Below are 18516 nucleotides of genomic sequence, written 5' to 3' on the forward strand. Positions count from 1 at the left end.
GGGACAGTCCAACTAACCTGTGTTCCTTGAAATCTTAATTATGCCTCTGCTCAAAGTACAGACTTCAGACTTGCTGGCTGGTCTCCTGGGCGGGTGAATATTTTTGGTGTCACGTATTCACAGTCAGGAGATGGAGTGGCTTGTAGTTGTATCAGTTCTTCACTAAAGCAGAGTGAAGGATGGGATAAGTCCCTAAAAACGTCCTTCAGGGAAGTGAGATGTCTGGGGAGGATTTTTCCTGTCTCTGTTTGGAGTAAACTCATCTTTTACAGGGGAAGAGACATAGTGGCAGGTAAATAAAGGAGACACCTTGAAGGAAAGGACATTTATAGCATTAGTTATAGCACATATGGCCTGATCCTCCTTAAGCAGAAGCTGGAGCCAGCAGGTTGATGCTGATTTATGACTGCAGTGGCTCTGCCCCACATTCTGCACTACTTTGGGAGGTTTAACTTTTAATATACTTCTGAAAACTTTTTGATTGACTTTCAGATGCATCCTTGGTGCCCCCACCTTCTAGAAATAGAGGGAAATCACTTAACATGCAAGTAAACCAAATTAGTGCTTGGATCAGAGCCTGCTGCCTCACCTGCCTCAGCAGAACTTCTGTATTTTTTTTGTTTAAATCTTTTCTGATGCTGCTCATATTTCCTCACTCCTCCTTGGTGTTATATTCTGGATCCTACTTGATACTATACAAGGTCTTTTCTCCTAATGTTTCTATTATTGCCAATAAAGGTGGTCACCAGGAGCCAGCACATGCTGGTCTTCCGGTCTTCCTGGCACGGGTCATGTTGCAATGGGAAAACCTTGGGTGAAAAGGGAGTTAGATGGTGATTTTTGAGCTCGCTCTCTTTCCTGCGTCAGCCTTGCGTCGCTGTGTCGTCTCTGACCTAGATTTTGCTGCTGTCCCTTGGGCATTAGATTTGATCCTGATTTGTGGCCAGTAATGCCTTGTCTTCAGACCCTATTTGTTGGCTCCCAGGGCCTCGTACTTCCTTCCCTGGTGACAGTTTTATGCCGGTGTAACTCTAGTGCCTTTGGTGGAGTCACTCCTGGTTTACCCCAGCCCTCAGTGCCTGACAGCTGGTTTTCTCCCTGCATTACTGTGCTTGACACATTGCTGTAGGTGTTATGCATTGTCACAAAATTAATTTTCCTCTCGAGAGCCCTCAGTGATTTCAGCTGAACTTCGTTGCAATTGTTGCTCTGTCTCCCTGGAAGATTCATGCTGCTGGGGTGGCTTCGACCTTGGGGGATGGGGAGCCAAGCCCAAGTGCAAGGCAACCCTTTCTTCCCTTTTTTTCTCATTTTTTAGTAGCTGGATTTCCTTGAGATGTTGCAGCCAGGTATGAGTGGCATAGAGAAAACTCAGCAGTCCCTCCAGATGCGTATCAAACTCTTACTCAAAGACTCATATTTCAGCAGAAGCCCTTCTCCAATGCTGGCTTTTACCTCCCTGCTGCTGAGCCCTCTCTCCCCAGATGTGGAAAAGCCTGAAGCTGTAGGGCAATGATTTCTGTCCTGAGTTTATCACAGCATCAAAAGCAGCTGGCGTCGGCATTTCTCTCTTTTCCAGACTGAGTTTGAAACTGCAGCCGCGTGGCTGTGAATTGCCTTACAGCAAAAACAGTCCCTTAACTGGGACCCAGAAAAGGTGGGGCTGGATGTGCAGGAGGCGCCTGTGGCAGAGCCCTGGGATGGAGGCTGCGCAGGGGAAGAGGGTGTTTCTGCAGGGGGTATTGAAAGACAGCCCAGTCTGAGTTTGGAGAGTGACTGCTTTGTAGCAGTCTGGGGGTAAAAACAGTGAATAGCTGAAGTTCCTAAATCATGTTTGAAATCGGATTTAGGTATTTTAGAACTTAAAGACAAATGAGACTTAGCCAAACACATCCAGATTTTGCGAGATACTTTGGTGTCTAATGCTCTAAAGGGAGTTGGGCCCCATTTCAAGTCATTGAAAAGCATGATTTAGGTGCTAATTCACTTAGTGCTTGGAGTATTTTTGTCATGGGACTTGGTGGAGTTTGATCATTCCAGGGGAGATGTGACTACAGTGAAATAAGAATGAATTATTCTCATAAGCGGGGTTTAATTATCCTTAGCAAAGTGCATTTGATAGCATTTTAGGCAGTACCTGAGTGTTGCTGAACCCTACCGAGCAGTCATGTTACTCCTATCACAGGAGTGAAAACCTGCTTTTTTCCTGAACTCAATTTTTGTTAAAACTTACTAAATGATATTTGTACCCTTTTCTGATAATTATGAAGATCTGCTGCAGCTGCACTTCTAGCAGGAGCATTTGCAACTTTATGCATGTTTTAAAGCATTCTTGCACTCCTCTCAAGGCTTTTCTTTCAGTGTTCCTGATTTTTCATGCTGTCTAGAGTACTGGGGAGGGCTGTCACGGACCTTATACCAGGGCTTTCCTGCCAGGTGAAAGTGGAGCTCTCTCAGACCATTTATTGAAGCAGAAAGCCTGGGGGGCATGTGGGGGTGGGAAGTGCTGAATCATTGGCTAGGGATTCACTCTGCACACTGGCTGGTTGGCTTTGGGGAATCTGCTGAGCATCCCCTGTCAGATGCCATGAGCTCTGTGGATGTCCATGGGAGCTGAGGATATTCAGCATCACCAAACCAAGCCCCGCTCCTCTGTTTGACTTGCCTTGGTCTGGGGTGCACAATGGCACCCACAGTGCCTACTCAGCAGCAGCAAAAAGGTGGACCCTGGTATCTTTTCGGAGCGGCCCTGGCAGGGAGAGGGTAGCTGTTGTGGTGCAGAGTCCGCGACAAAAAAAAAAGATGCTGTTAATAGCCTGCCAGGATGACGGTACCGGCAGCGCAGTGCGTCCTGCGTTCCCCAGAGTGGATCTGTCTCAATCTTATTAAAAGCTCATCAGTGTTTCCTACACATCCATCCCACAGACGGGGCTGTAGCACTCAGCAGCTGAGCCGGGACCTGATCCGTACCTGCCCAGTTTTTGGAAGAAACCAGGCTGGGGCAACAGGAGAAACCCCCAGGCAGGGTCTTGGGAAGCCACACGGAAGAACCATGCTTTGGTGTAACATAATGGTGACCTGACACCAGCTGCTGGGGGGAGAGTCTCAATCAGGCAGCCCCCAAACTGAAGCTCCCAAAAGTGTTAGGGCCTCCAGGGGCTGGATCCTGAAAGCAGCTTGTCCCCTCCACCCCAGCCTCTGTGCTTACAAGGAGGTGGTGAGTTGGTAAAGGATGTTCATCCTCAGCAGCCAAGGTTTTTTTGGGGCTGGCCCCCACCCCCACATATATTTAGCACATGGAGGACTGAAATGAGTGAGCCCTGGAACTGGAAGCTGCAATGCCTACTTACAATAGACAGCTGAAGAGCTGGGCCTGGAGGCTGTAGTATCTTATATACTCTGCAAATTGACCTAGAGGAGGGGTTTTACATGTATCAAAGCATATCACTAACTTGTTTGAGTTTAGGACTTGCTTTCCATCTCAGGTGGGATGAATCAGAAGTCACCCCAATGAAGTCTAATGGAGTAACCAGAGTGTAAAGAGAATTAAGCCTGTTTTTTCCACCCTGTCCTTTTGCCCTCCTGCTTGTGCAGGAGACAGCACCTGCCTCTCTGCATGGTAGTGTTTCCTCTGGCTGCTGCGGGATCTCGAGGGGAAGGATGAATAACTTGCACAGCTGATGCACTGACTCACTCCTGTCCGCAGGAGCTAAGGCACAGAGCTGTCAGCTGTTCTGAGACAGCGGGAAGCAGCCTTCTTGCTGCTCTGAGTTTCCCCAACATGTTCAGGGCCCATGCAGAGAACCAGGGGGAAATAATAATAGAATACGAGCGTGTATCCTTCCGATACATCTGGTTTTCTCATAGCACCTATTGTGCAAGTGAATCTCAAAATGACTTTCGGAGTATGGCCGTTCATGTTTGCAAATGCTGTGACTTGCAGAGTTATATCTTTCCCGCAGTCAGGATAATGAGAGTTCTGGAGGAAAACAAGTTGCTAACCTGTAAAGTGGGTTTGCATATCCTGAGCTAAAACGAAGAGCACCATCTCCTGGCAGCTGGGAATAGCTGGCACTGCTGCCAGGGATGCATGCCTAGTGCAGTTCTCTTGCAAGCAGCTTGCTGCTCTCTGCATCCAACCTATAGCATCTGGAGGTAGGATAGCTCAGGGCTGACAGCTGGCTCTGGCTATTGAGAAAGGCTAATCCAGGGGAGACTGAGAGCTGAATCTGGAGATAGACTTGGGACTGCTGGTCCATCTGGGTACTGTAAAGAGACGTGGAAAAGTGATAAAACACTGAACATCTGTATAAAGATGTATATGACTACAGATGAGAACATAGTAATATAAGAACAAGTAATATAATATGAGTTTTAAAAAGGAAGGTAACTGAGTTGGGAAACTAAAAAGAAACAATGAGACATCATGCATCAGGGTCAAAAGAATAGGAAAATAGGAAATTCCCTTTTTTTGTCGTTTTTTAAGGATAAGTTAAGAATAAAAAGAAGCCAAGGTCAAGCACAGGCTTTTTGCTAGTGGCTTATGACAAAATTGTAAATATGGTACAGAAAAGGCAGGACTGTTTAATAGCTACTTTTGTTGCATATTTGGAAGAAAGCAGGAAGATTCATCTATCTGATGGTCATGGATGAACAATAAAAATGAAGGAGGGGCTGGAACATAAGCTGCTGATGCGGGGCTGGGAAACATGGTCTGTGCTAGTCATCAGAGAGGACCCCGAGCTGTGGTTTGATCTCCAGATACAGACGTTTAGGTGGTGGCAAGGTCTGGGCAATGGGACTCTCCTGCATCACCATCAGGTGCAATGGGTCACCATGATGGCTCCTTGGATTTAGGCAGTCAGCCTTGCTATGAAATCAGCCTTTCTAGGCGAGAGGGTAATTATAAAATAAAAAGCATGGCAAAGCGCTCAACCACCTCCTTGAGCCTTTAAGACAATATAGGATACCTTTCTAAGAGCCAGGCTTTAGTCTGAGCGCTGAAAGTCACTGCACATCCCTGAGCTCTGCGGTGCCTTCAGGAGTCTTGGGTAAGAGTAAAGTTGCTGTGCTGGAAAATGCTCGTCACTCAGTTTTGGCCTCTATGTTATCTAAAATCTCTGGATGACACCTAAAGGGCTGAGGTATTGGGACTGTCATGTGGCCTGAGAGACCCTCTAGCATCATTTGGGGCCAGTCAAATGAGTACTCCCCTTGTTTATGGGACTTCGCTCGTTATTATCTCTAGTCCATAAATTACCGTAGGTCAGGGACTGGCCAAACGGGACAAGGTGGACCTTGTCGCCAGGAGGCTGTGATCTGCGTGGACACGAGAGAGCTGGGGAGACCCTGCTCCTGGGAGCTAGCAGCCCTGCAGCATTGGGGTAGCCAGTAATGACTCCTGAGGCTCAATATGCAAACCAAAAATCAGAGCCAACTATTTAAAAGACTTACAGGAATTTGCTGGAAACAGCTTGCTCGCAGTATTCTGCTTTTGTCTGAAAAGGTCACTGAAACCTTGCTTCCTCCAGTTGCAACCAAAGATCCTGCCTCTTCTCAGTGCAGCTCCAGGCTGTAAAAATAGCATCATCTAATTAAAGATTAGTTCCCCCTCTCCTCTTCTGAAAAATTAATAATTCTGACCGAATCACTGACACACAATACTGAACCTCGCATTGCGGGGTTACCAGCTGTTCTGCAGAACTGAAATTTCATGTCCTTCTGTGTCAGTCTGTCTGTGCCATTGAAGGTCACCAGAGTTGCATGTGAAGATTAAGAAAGGCAGGTTAACATGGAAACTGGTTATTGGTTATTTTATTGAAAATTGAACCCAATATTCTGAAGTGATCCATTTTAAGAAGACTGAGCATACTCTAGTTGGGAAAAAAAAAATCAGTTTTATTTAAATTAGCTCTTTTTCTTGTCTATTATCCTCAGCTAACTTTTTGTTTCCTCTTCCAGTGTGCTGCAGCAGTTCAGTTTGCATTGTTCCAAATTGGGCTTCAGCTGCCTTTCTTAATTTAAGAGTTACTCTGCGTGGAACCAATGATTTCTAAATTATTTCCTGTGTCAACTGCTAAATAGCTCTAAATCCAACGCTGTAGGAGAGGATTTCTGGAGCATTCACTTACTTATTCTGAGGAAACAAACCAGTCATTTTCAATTTTTTTTTTCTTTACAGTTGGTGAAAACACATGTAACTTGCTGAGCATCTCAGCTGTGCTTGAAATGATTGAATCAGACCCATTACTTCTTAGCTGGTCGCAGGAAGAGAAATTATTTCCTGAGGGCTCGTATTGCAAGAAAGCATGACTGCTGCTCTCAGGCGCTGAATAGCTTTGCTTTACCTGAATTGGCAGGCAAGTTTTTGGGCACATTTGAGGGACATCCAGATTAAATAAAACAACCCTTTGTAACAAGGGTAAATTCAGATCTGATACTGCCATCCGTTACCAGTGCTATTCAAGGCTTCTCCTTCCCACGGATATTGAACTAAATAAACTTAAAGTCAGAGAGGGCATTGCTTAATCACCAGGCTCTGAATACACCATTCTTTAGCAAAAACCTGCTCAGCTATTATAGGTTTACATGTCTTTAATAGCCAGCCTAATAGCTGATAGATTCACACTTCCCAAATAAGAGGCAGTTTTACCAATGGCTTTAAATCATTCCCTGTGGAAATGGAGAGTTGCATTAAATCCTGGTAATTAGGCAATTTCAGCTGTCTTCAGTGCTTTTGACTCTGTGGTCGCCTTGAGAGTTGGGATCCCTCTATGTCCTGCTAATGTGAACCCTCCCTCTGCTCACACATGCGCAGGGACATGCTCACACACCCATTAACTCTTTGTCTTCTCCAGTAAGAAATGCATTTTCTGGTTTCATCGTTATTTGCAAAACCACTGCAGAAAAAAAAAAGAAGGTTTATGATCAACAGTGATTTTTAAATCAGCTCTTGTGTTAACATCTGCTACAGCGTTGGTTTTGTACTATTTGAAAACGTGAAGTGATGTTTCTGTCGATGACTATTTCAGGGTTATTTTTTCTTTCTGCTGATGAATAACGTAAAGAATAGGATGATATTTTCCCAGGCCCTCTTTATCACAGTGGCTCTCCTGCAAGCTCTCCTGGCTTGCTGTAACTCCTGCTATGAAGCACCTGACACAAATACATTAGAAACCTTTTCACTGCTCTATTGATCAGGATTACTAAGTGCTGCAAATGCATATGCATCTGGCTCACATATACTGCGGACAAAGCAGAAATGAAAGCTGCAAACAGCATCCATGAATATTGGTTTGATGGTGACTTCAGTCTCCTCTGACTATGTTTGTGCTCCCTCTCTACTAGCAATTGTGGGATGTTTGTAGAAATGGATTTTTGCTCACTGCTGATGTTGTGATGGTGTATTTTTTCACGAGCACCCAGAGCAGAAAGTATTGCACAGCCATCTTGAGCTGGTGCAAAGCCACTTAGAATCAATGGGACTTTTCTAGTGAATTCGGTGGGCTTTGGATCAGGCCCAGTAGGCACCGAGGAATCATCTAATGAAAGAGCAGCCCTGAAACCCCACGATTTAGACAGCCACTCACCCAGCACAAATAGTAAATTACAAACAGCAGATACTGGCAGCAACAGGCACGAATAGTCTGTAGTCAGCAATTCACAGCCTGAAATATGTTGGCATAAACAATGCATCAGATAATTCCAGCTAACCAACACATTTGTGAAAATCCAAGCCTGTTTATGGATAATTTTCAAAAAGGCAAGTTAGCAAGAAAAATATTTGCAAGAAAAAGAACCTATCCCTTTTTGCTTACTGATCATTTAGAAATGTTTTTTGGGTATGAGCTGTCCTTGCGAGGCACTGGATGACCTCAGGTAGGACCTGATGTGGGTGCTGGGCAGCCACATTAGTGTTCCGCTTAGGCTCTGTTCTCACGTACCTTTGCTGATGAAACTGAGTCATTTGGAGCAGCGAGGATGAAAGCTGTCTGCAGCAAGTTGCAAAAGGATCTTGCAGCCCTGAGTGAGCTGGCAGGAAAATAGAAGGTGAAATTTAGAGTAGGTAAATGTAAAGTTACATAGATAGAGAGGAAGAAAAAGTCCCAAGTTCACATGCATAGGAAAAATCTTCACAGTGACCCTCGCCACTCTGAAACAAGATCTTGGCCTGACCATAAATATTTCTATGAAAAGTTCTATGCAGCGCTCCGTAGCGGTGAGAAGAGCAAACTGAAGGCTGGGAATGTCTGGAAATGATGACGATAATTTTTCACCTGCTAGCTACAGCACCCCTTGCTCTGTGCTCTTGTATGGCAAAGGCGGCTGCTGTGAATCCCTGGCCATGGGCTCTTGGGGTGTGGGGATGGCGCTGCTGTCAGCATTCTGTGTGCAGTAGCAGATTAGCGGTGAGGGCTGGTGGGGGACCAGCAGCACCCAAAGTCGGTGAGGATAGACACACAGGAGCAGGTAGTGTAGGTAGGCTGAAAACCAAGGTATGGAACTTTTGGGTTGGTTTTTCCCTATGCTATCAGATTTCCCCTTGTAAAGGAGAAGCATGCTGTTCCCATCCTAAAGGTGGCCCAGGAAACAGAAGTTGCTTGCAAGTCACCATAGTACTGAGCGATGCAAAAATATAGATGAGAGAAATGGTCATTCTGCCTTTGTGCAGAGCTTGGGTTGTGCATGTCAAATCCAGCAAGGTTGTGCAGTAAAATAAAGCCTGCAGCTATGCACTGAATGGTGTTAAGGGGAAAAAAAAATTGCTTCAGGGCTCACTAAATGAGCTGCACGTGCCTAATGCATGGAGGGCTGTGGGAAAAAATAGTTGTGACGGTATTTAGAGATGGTATCATTATGTATGTGCAAGGAGAAAGAAACCAAATGCAAGTAGCCCAGGAACTTTCACACTGACATTTCCCAGCTTCTCACTTTGCAGCTGCAGCAATATCCCTTTAATATTACTGTTAAGTTTGCGTTGGCACACGTGGAGCAGGTCAGGAGCCCCACATCCCCTGCAGGGTGATGAGCAGAGGTCAGAGAAAGCCAGCCAGCCTCTGCGATGCAGCATGCGTCAGCGCACAAGCGGTTAACAGGCTACCGCCCTCCTATAGACACCAGCTCCTACAGACATCAGCTTTGTTTCTCTACATCCCCGATCCCCCAGCCCCTATAAAAATTTGCCTCCCCAACTCCCGCCTCCCTCATGGGGGATCTCGCTGTTCCTGTTGTCAAGCTGTGCTTTATGTTAATGCTGCAAATAGAGAGTGGTCATTGTTTGTAATTTAATTAGCATCGTCCCCAGGAACTTAAAGCATGACAGAGGGAATTAGAGGCGGTGTATGAAAATGATGCATGGGCGCGGGTAGAGGTTTAACCACTTTCACGCCGGCATGCTTTGTAGATGATGCACACAGGATACAGCTTTCTGGGCATGTGGAAATCACTAAATGGGAATGTTTAGTCTCTGCCCTGGTGTTTCACAAATTTAGGGTGGCTACTGTTAAAAGAGAAAATGAAATCTAAAGCTGCCTACCAACTTTCCATCTCAATTTCTGTCCAGCAGAACTGTTTTCTTAAAGAAAAGTTTCCTTTGGGTGAAACTCCTCCATTTCTCTGTATTAAAAAAAATGCTCAGGATTGTGTTTGTAATGGACATTAGATTTTTTTTAAGGATATTGGATGGTGAGCCCCTGAGTCAGATTGTGAGGGAGGTTGTGGGATTGCCATCACTGGAGATTTTTATGCACAGGCTGGGCAAACGTTGGCCAGGAACTTTTAGCAGCTATCAGGATCATTATAGCTATTTTAAGATACAGCAGCAGCTGGAAGCCCCGTCTGACAGACGTGCCGCTATGTTGCCCAAAGGTATAGTAAGAGACAGTCCCAAAGAGCTTGCAAGCAAAGCCAAGCCTGGTGCACAAACAGAATCTAAAATCAGCAGGGAGTGAGTACAGCTTTGCAGAAAGATTGATGTATGCAGGCACTTGTCTCTTCACTATGCATCGTTTTTGTGTCTTTGCTTTAGGTGTCACAGCCTCATCGCAACTTTTTGACTATGGCTCCACTGCCAACGGTGGTGACAGCTCCTTCTACACCTCTCTGATCTCAGACGTCCACTACACCACCCCGCGGGACTCCACCTATTTCACGGGCATTTATCAGCAGGAAAACAGCCCCATTCCCTGTTCGGGCAGCACAGAGGGGTTTAACACACTCGGGCATCCTGTTCAAGATGTGACTGGGTTTGAGTCCCGTGGCTTGTTTAGCTCAGATTCGGGAATAGAGATGACTCCTGCAGAGTCTACTGAAGTTGATAAAACCTTAGCGGATCCCATGAAAGTAGAAGCTTATAAATACATGGACATAAGTAGATCAGAAGAAATAAAATACCAAGAAAAACATGACCCTGACTCAGAAGACGAGAGCCCAATCCTTACTGATAAGTATCAGGGAATACCCACCAGGTCCAGCCACGCTGCTGAACCTCAGCGGACGGCTTCAGAGGACATGAAGGCAGCCAAAGAGCAAGACCTACTTGAAGACACAAGATCTGGTGATCAGCATGGTGCCTCCATGGTTACAGCCCCCGTCAAGATCACACTCACCGAGATAAAAAGCACCGGGGAAGCTGCCAGCAAAGAGTCGAGCCCAACTCAGCTGGAGACCGGCCTAAAGCCGAGCCATGAGGTGGTACCAATGGTGACGGTGTCAGAGCCAGAAGATGACAGCCCGGGGTCTGTCACACCACCGTCCTCTGGCACAGGTAATGCTGGCACGTGGCATCATTTTTTTTTGCTATTCAGCGAGTGGTTGCAATTGTAGCCCTGCACATTGGAGAATTAGTATGGGTTTGTGGGTTGGGTCTAAGGGGGTGCGAGCGGGCATTAATAGGTCTCCATGGCTGGAGGTGTTTCTGCTCTGCTCGGGCACCACTTTGCATTGCTGAACTGAAGGGGGACGCGAGCCGTGCTGCCCATCACTAACACACCGCTCGGGGCGGGCTGCCCTTTCTGTATGAAGAGAGAGGAAGACAGTGCTGGGGATCTACAGATGTAAGTTGCCGAGAGCCGCTCAGGAGCAGGGCTGGGGTCAGATCAAGGCTGGCTGAGCCCGGTCCTCATGGGGACCTCTCCTCGAGGGGAAGTTGTGAGCTAGCAGGTGTCATTGGGGGTATTGTCAGCCAGGCGACGGTTTGGGCTGGATCCCGGTGATTTTGGGGTCTCTTGGTCACCCTGGCTGGCCACGCTCCCTGGAGGAAATGAGGTGTGTGGGACCAGGGTGCTACAAATATCTGGGTTCATTTTTTTTTTTAATTTTACTGACTGTTTTAACACCTCTTTGCTCTTGCAGAGAATAAGGTTAAATTGGTAAAAATAAGTGCTGTTTTCAAGTGAAAGTGCTGCTTTTAGAAAGTGCTGAGGAAGGAAATGCTGTCACCTCATTTACAAAGGGGACTGGAGGGACAAAGGGCCAGTCACTTTTAAAGGCTCCTGATTTCTATTGGGGGGGGCACCAAAATCCCATGTTCATACATTTTCTTATTGTCTGATTACTGCAGTAGTACATAATATCTATTCCTCATTTTCCTTATTATACACTGCTAAAATATGAAAGTAGTGTAGTGTTTTAAAAAGGAATAAAGTTCTGTGACAGGAAACAGAATTTCCAGACTTGAAATTAAATTTCAACGTCCTACATCAAAACCCTTTGACAATGAACATTTGACATTTGACAATGAACATTCCCGAGCTAAAATTTCCATTGCTTTGATGGCATCTAGAAGCATTTAAAAATCAACTGGAATTTCCTTAAAATGGCAGTTTGCAATTTCCACCCACACTGATGCCTACCCTTAGAGAAATACCTAGTTCCTATCCAAAACTGAGTGTGCATTTGTACACTTTCATACAAAAAAAAGAGGTAGAAGGAGTCCACCGCAGCTGTGAGTGTATCCTGCCTGCATCAGCCAGAAACTTTAGATAATAAATAGACTTTAGAGTCCCATTTTTCTTCTTTTATTTGACTGGGTGACATCACATGCTACTTCTGGGACATGCCGTTTTTTATTGATTTACACTTTTTATGCTACAAGGTAATTAAGAACTTCAGGCACTAATTGTTATTTATTCAGTCTTTGGCAACTGTTCAAGGCTGCCTTCGTGACACTTGATAACCATATCCCATCAAAACAGCTGAATAGTGCATGGCTGAGCCTCACGGCTGCTGCCTTACTGGGAGGCACTGGTGTGGCCGGCGTAATTGCTGCCACGGAAATGTTCCTCTCCGTGGGCAAAGCTGATCCCCAGCACTGCCTGAACAGCCCTGGGAGGTCCCACCGCCTTGCATCGGGGTGCTGGAAAGCCAGAAGCAACTGCTTATCTATTGCATTAAAGGAAGAAGCAGGCATCTTCCTTTAGGGGCTGGCTCCGCAGGGTGTTTTCTCTGGATTTCCCCCCTTCCCTGCAGCTGGGGACATGCTGTGCCCAGGCTCCGCGTTCATAAGTGATGAAGAAATGTAAAACCTGCCCTTGCTATTTCTACCCAGTGACCCAGCAAAGTTGTCGCTCCTAGATACCCCTCAAGCATCCTGGCGAAGCCCCCAGTTCCCCCCTACTTGGATCAGGACTTTTGAAAATGGTTTGCTTTTAATTACTGGCCATCATCTTTCTGGGGGAGGAAGACACGGTCTGTTCATATGCTGCGCTGGTGCTGAAAGGCGGTGGGTATTTATACGCTTCCCTGTGCCAGCAGTAAATATGACACCCTGCTGCTGGCCACAAAGGACGTTTTTGTTCGCAAGGTAAATGCCGTGGCTGAGAGTTAGTTACAAACTGCCAGTGCGGGCAGGAGCGGGGTGAAGCCGAGGGACTGCGTGTTGCTGCGCTACGAGGGCTGGCGGTCACATGCCTGTTTGGATGTGTGCCGGATTAAGTCATTGCTCAGGGAGAAAATGCTTACATGCGGTAATGCAGGAGAGCGGCGCAGCTCACACGGGCTTCCTGCAGCCAGAGGAAAAGGATGCAGAGGCTCCTGCTCAGTGTGTCTGATTCAACAGAAACTTCCTGGCATCCGGACAGGAGTGTGTTGTAACAGTCCCAAACACCTTAATCCTGTCTACGGCCATACTCTGGGTTGCAGAAGGACTTTCTCATGCGAGAGGGATGTGTTACCAGAGAGCTGTTTTGTTGGAGGAGCTGCAGACGTGCCAGCAATAGGTGCTCAAAACTGCCAGTGATGTGTATTGGCAGATGCACAAACCAAAACTGCCTGGGGGGGTGTGGGGAGGTTGTTTTTCTTGCCCATCTCCTGGCAGGACATCATGGCTCGGGTGCTATCATGAAAACCTCCCCCTTTACCTGATTCATCTTGGGGAAGGCATATGGTCAGGAAGAAATCAGCTACGCTATTGCCATGACAAATTAAGTCAGCAAATAGCCCAAAATAGTGTTTTTTTCCCAGATCATATCTGATACAATCTCTTTCCCACCCTCTGTTGTAGAGGAGCTTCCAGAGGTGGCCCATGCAGCCGGGTGGCCCTGGGGAGCCAATGCCAGTGGCTGCACCCAAAGCAGGGCTGGGCTGAAGGCTAATACCCACTGGGAGCAGGTGCAGGTCAGCTTGGGGCTCCCCACACCTGAAACTGAGGGGCTGGAAACCTTCCCCTGCTCCGCTGCGGTCCCCAAATGTCCGGACACAGGTGGTGTCCTACCATGGTCCTCTTTACCAGCAGCAGCAGCAGGAAGAAACTTGGAGGTCTCTTTTCCTGACGGCTTTCTTGAACCCTCACTGCCTGCAATGCCACTTAGTGACCCCTGTCATGTTAGTAATGATATAGAATCAGTGAATGAGCACTTGAGAGTCCAGAGGACAAATTTCCGTGTGTGCTTGATGGCTGTTCCAACGTGACTGGGGAATTCAACCTTTTTTCCCCCCAGAAGGGAGGGTCTTGGGTGTGGATGGCAGTGATCCCTGGGTCAGTGAAGTGCAAGGTGGAAACCAGTGATCAGGAGGTGTTGGTGGCCGGGTGCCGGCAGGGGATCGGGTGCAAACTGCCGCCATGGTCCCCCTTGACACAGACAGACTCAGGTGGCCCGGCTGGCCTTGCTACTGATGCAGCAGGTGCAGTCTGGGTTTGAGGCTGGCTGATGCTCTGTGAATGATAAAGTGAAGCCTGTTCCCCACGCAGTAACTCAAGACAGCTGCTGATGCACCTCATGCTGCCTCCATCACCTCTTATTGTGAACCCTTTACATGCAATTTTACTTTCTTTGTTATTTCATTACAAAATCTCATGTGGTAAAGGGATGTACAGGGAGGCAGAACAGGTGGGAAGTTTGCTGCTGGGTTCCCTTCTAGTATGGGATGTGGGCTCCTTGCTAATCCTGGGTGACCAGCCAGCCTTTTCTACTGCTTATTTTCACTCTCTGAGCATATCTTCTTCCAGTGTGAGCCAGAAAATGCATAGAATTTTTTTTGTTTCAAATTTTGGGTGTCAGTTGGTCAGTCATTATTTTAGTTAATGTAGTTTTAATGATATTAAGAATTACAGTAAAAAAATTAGTTTCATGCTTGGACCCAACTGAGATAAAAGCAAACAGAGAATTCACCACCCACCCACCTGCAAAAAAAAAAAAAAAAGTCTGAGAAAAGTTTCTGACCTGGAACTTTTCACCCCTGAAAGTTAAAGTTTGACAAAATTACTAGTAACTACACATAGGTTGTTACAATCACCAGTGCCAGGAACCCACCAGCCCCCTGTGTGTGTTTGTCCCCAGAACAGACCTGTATCCATCGGTGACAGTCAGATGCTGTCACGGGTGGCCTGAGCCCACGTTCCTCACAACTGGTGATTTTTCCTGGTGAAAACCATATTGCTGAGCCACTGGCCTAGCACTGACCAGCGTTGCCTTGTGCCTCAGCTTTTTCCTCAGTAAATGATGCTAATAATACCTTTTTTATAAGGAGTATGTGCATGGGAAACACTCTGTAAGACAAGCTGTTATTACTGTTAGTCATCCCAGACAGGGAGACTTTCTGCCTGTGTTACCAGCCCTGCTAGAGGGATCCGTGCTGCTGTGAAATCTATTGTGTTTGTTGCCTAAGCAGCCAGAAAAATCTCATTTTTAACAATTTCCCCCCCCTCCCTTTCTTTCTGGGTGGCAGAACCGTCCGGCTCAGAGTCACAGGGCAAAGGCAGCCTGTCGGAGGATGAACTCATCAGTGCCATCAAAGAAGCAAAAAGCTTTTCCTTTGAGACCCCAGAGGTGCAGCGGTCGCCAGCCCTTTCCGCTGAGAAGAGAGACCAGCGGGTCAAACCTGGGCGCCCCGCTGTCTCCTCACCCTTGGATAACGAAGCCAGCAGCGCCGAGTCAGGGGACTCGGAGATCGAACTGGTCTCGGAGGACCCGCTGGCTGCCGAGGAGGTGCTGCACTCCAACTACATGACCTTCAGCCACATCGGAGGGCCCCCTCCATCGCCCGCCTCTCCCTCCATCCAGTACAGCATCCTGCGGGAGGAGCGGGAGGCCGAGCTCGACAGCGAGCTCATCATCGAGTCTTGTGATGCCTCGTCGGCCTCCGAAGAGAGCCCAAAGAGGGATCAGGACTCCCCTCTGATGAAGCCCATGGTCATGGACATTATCAAGGAGGAGAACGGCTCGCGCACTGACGCCTCAGACTACGAAGCAAATAAAACAACGGAGAGCAGGATGAACAGGGAAAACCTGGCAGACTCCGCATCCTACCTGAAATGCTCCTTTGTTGCACCGAAAGTAGGAGCTGAGCCACCGACCTCTGCCGTCAGCACCGAGGAGCTGAAGGAAAGAATAATCTTGAAGAAACCCATCGAAGAAACTGTTGTTAACCAAAATAAAGTGTCTTCCAAGGACTCCGGCAAAAGAAGTCCCTTGGCTTCACCCCTACTGCCATTTTTAAATAAGCAGAAAGGTAAATGCAGATGTTTATGTTGTTTTTTGCAGTGCTGCTGAGAGGGGGGAGAAGGGAGAAGTGCCCGCTCCTTGCAGGGGAGATGTTAGTAGTGCCGAGCAGGGGGAGGTGCTGGCACTGGATAACCTCAGCTCGAAGCTGGGCATGCCTGTGACAATGCACACATCATCTCTGACCTTCCCATCCTCTTCTTTTTCTCCTTTTCCTTTCCCTTAGGAAAAAAAAGTAAAATAGCAGCAATAATAATTTTTAGGCTTGAGCATATAGATACTGGATCAAGCAGGAGCCTCAGTAACATAAGGCTGATTCGTACAGCAGGCATCTGGATGGCAGAGAGAAACAAATGATCATTTTTCCTTTGAAATAGTACCTGCCTTGCCCCAGGGAAGGGGTGCAGTGAGGGAGGTGTCCTGCCTCTCCCAGAAATGTGAGGATAATGTTTTTGAGGATACATTTAGGAAAAAAGAATGATTCAGAGGAGGAGAGGGGTTGGGTTTGGTGGGTCTGGGTGTTTCTGAAGCTGGTGCAGCTTAAACAAATCTCTCTCACGGTGGCTGACACCCTCCATTCTGAATAATGAGGGTTTTGTGTACACTTCCAGGCTGATGCAGGGAGGCGGGTGGCTTAGGGGTGCTCACCCCAGCTCTGCGTGCCTTGAGGGGCATCCTGTGTGCCCCTCTGAAAGCCCCTTCCCTAATCCAGCTCTGGGAGGGGGAAGGGCAGGACACTTCCCTGGTGCTCAGGTGAGCTCAAGGGCACTTGTCTCCCTGTAGGATCCCTTCAAAGCCCATGTAGAGACAGCCAGATCTGGGCTTGCTATGCCAGGCTCTGAAGCCCAACTGGACCCACCAAAACTCTAGAGCCACCACCAGCTTTTGGTCTGAGCTAAACCCTGAGGACCAAGAGGTAGCACACGGTCACTGCACACTGACACTGCCAGGGGTCCCTGTGGCCTGTAACTGGCTTAGTTTGCAAGGCGCACAAAAGAAAAAGGCATTTTATTCTTTGCAAGATGCCAGCTCTGAATAGCCAGGGTCTTCGTGTACCTCTGGCTTGGTAAGCTGGTGTGGGAGGGAGGGACGCTGGGGCTGCCCTATGCCTGCCCCGCTCCCCCTCTGCTGTCTCCCCCAGCTGGGCTGGGGGGCAGCGGCTGTCCATGGCTCTTCTGTCGGATGGGGGTTTGCAATTCAGAGAGCTTCTGCTTCCTTGCAAACAGCTGGATAGAGATGGAGGGGGGGCGAATCCCACCCCTGCTGCTTAGAGAGCATCTTTTTCCTCTGTCCGTGTTTGTGCAGCTGTTTGACCACATGATGGCCTGGAGATGTGGCAGACACGTTTAAGTGGCACACTTTTACAACTGACTTATCTAGCGCTATGAACCCAAGTGTGCAAGTCTGCTGAGGAAACAGCCCAAACTTGCACGATGTGCTGAGGACTGCAAGATCTGCAGTGCAATAATATATGTTAATACTGATATTCTTAGCGGTAATGAACTAATGACTTTAATAGGCTGAACAAGAAACATATGATTATTGCTTGTAAGTATGTTTTCCTGCCAGATTCTCAGAGCTCGCAATGTCACGCTGTGCATCTCTTAGCTCCCTCATGGGTAGGATGAGCTCTAACCATTTCTCTCCCCCTTCCCATATTCCCCTGCCCAGGCCCTGCCCAAACCCTAGAAGCTGTAGGGTTGATTGAATTTACCTTACGCACCCTTCCTCCAGTGTCCAGCATTGGGTCTCTGCAACCATGTAGTGTTCTGTGTGTTGTTCTGGGCAGATGACTAACAATTTAGTCTTAGATTTGGGGAAAGTAGTTGGGGAATATCACACAGGCAGCTAGTTGCCTGTCCCTCAATTTTGAGATTTCAGGCCCCATTACAATTTTCAGTCTCTCTTGATCGTATTCAGATTTTTTTGTCCTAACTTTTGTGTCTCATTTAATTTCTGTCATTGCCTAAACAGATGCTAGCAGAGGCTTGTTCTCATACAGCGGTCAGAGAAAATCCCTGTGTGCATGAGCAGGCTTTCTCCCTGCATCGCAGTGTGTCCGTGTTTCCTATCTGTATTACCGTAGGACAGTAGTGGCAGGAACGTTTCTTCCAGGACAGACACAAGACAGCTAATTCCTATCTGGCGGTGCATAGAGGACTATTTCAGTATGTGCTTTTCTCCCTCGAGACACCCCGGTGCCTAAGGCAAGGAAAACAAAAACTTAAAGCCTCTCAAGAAGATTATTGCTAAAATTTGTGTAGCTTTTTAAAGCTGATTTCAGGGTATGGGGAGATGGGCTCAAGATAAGAAAATATGGATGATAGTGGGGTCCACTTTACACTACCTTCCAGTCATGGGTATTTGCTGCATGGGTCACTGTGTCTGGGCGCTAGTTAAATTTTTAAGTTGAAGGTAGAGTATTGGGCTCTCCTTCTGACCTGGGAAAGGAGAGCTTGTCCCTCACTCAGAGAATTCATGTAAACCCTTCAGCGTTTTTTCACTTATCAGAGGTGAACTGGGGGATGTGTTAACTGGCTTGGTGGAACCAGAACATCCCCCATGGGTCCTCCCAGGC

General features: G+C 47.3%; 1 protein-coding gene across 1 annotated transcript in view; it reads left to right on the plus strand.

The window, feature by feature from the left end:
- RTN1 (reticulon 1) overlaps positions 1-18516 on the plus strand; it is a 123635-nt gene that overhangs the window by 56960 nt on the left and 48159 nt on the right. Inside the window, exons 2-3 of the mRNA XM_076345656.1 lie at positions 10028-10765; positions 15166-15948. Of these exons, the coding sequence (XP_076201771.1) occupies positions 10028-10765; positions 15166-15948 (1521 nt within the window). The remainder of the gene's footprint in view (positions 1-10027; positions 10766-15165; positions 15949-18516) is intronic.

The sequence above is a fragment of the Aptenodytes patagonicus genome, chromosome 7 (genome assembly GCF_965638725.1).
Source record: "Aptenodytes patagonicus chromosome 7, bAptPat1.pri.cur, whole genome shotgun sequence".
Classification (NCBI taxonomy): Eukaryota; Metazoa; Chordata; class Aves; order Sphenisciformes; family Spheniscidae; genus Aptenodytes; species Aptenodytes patagonicus.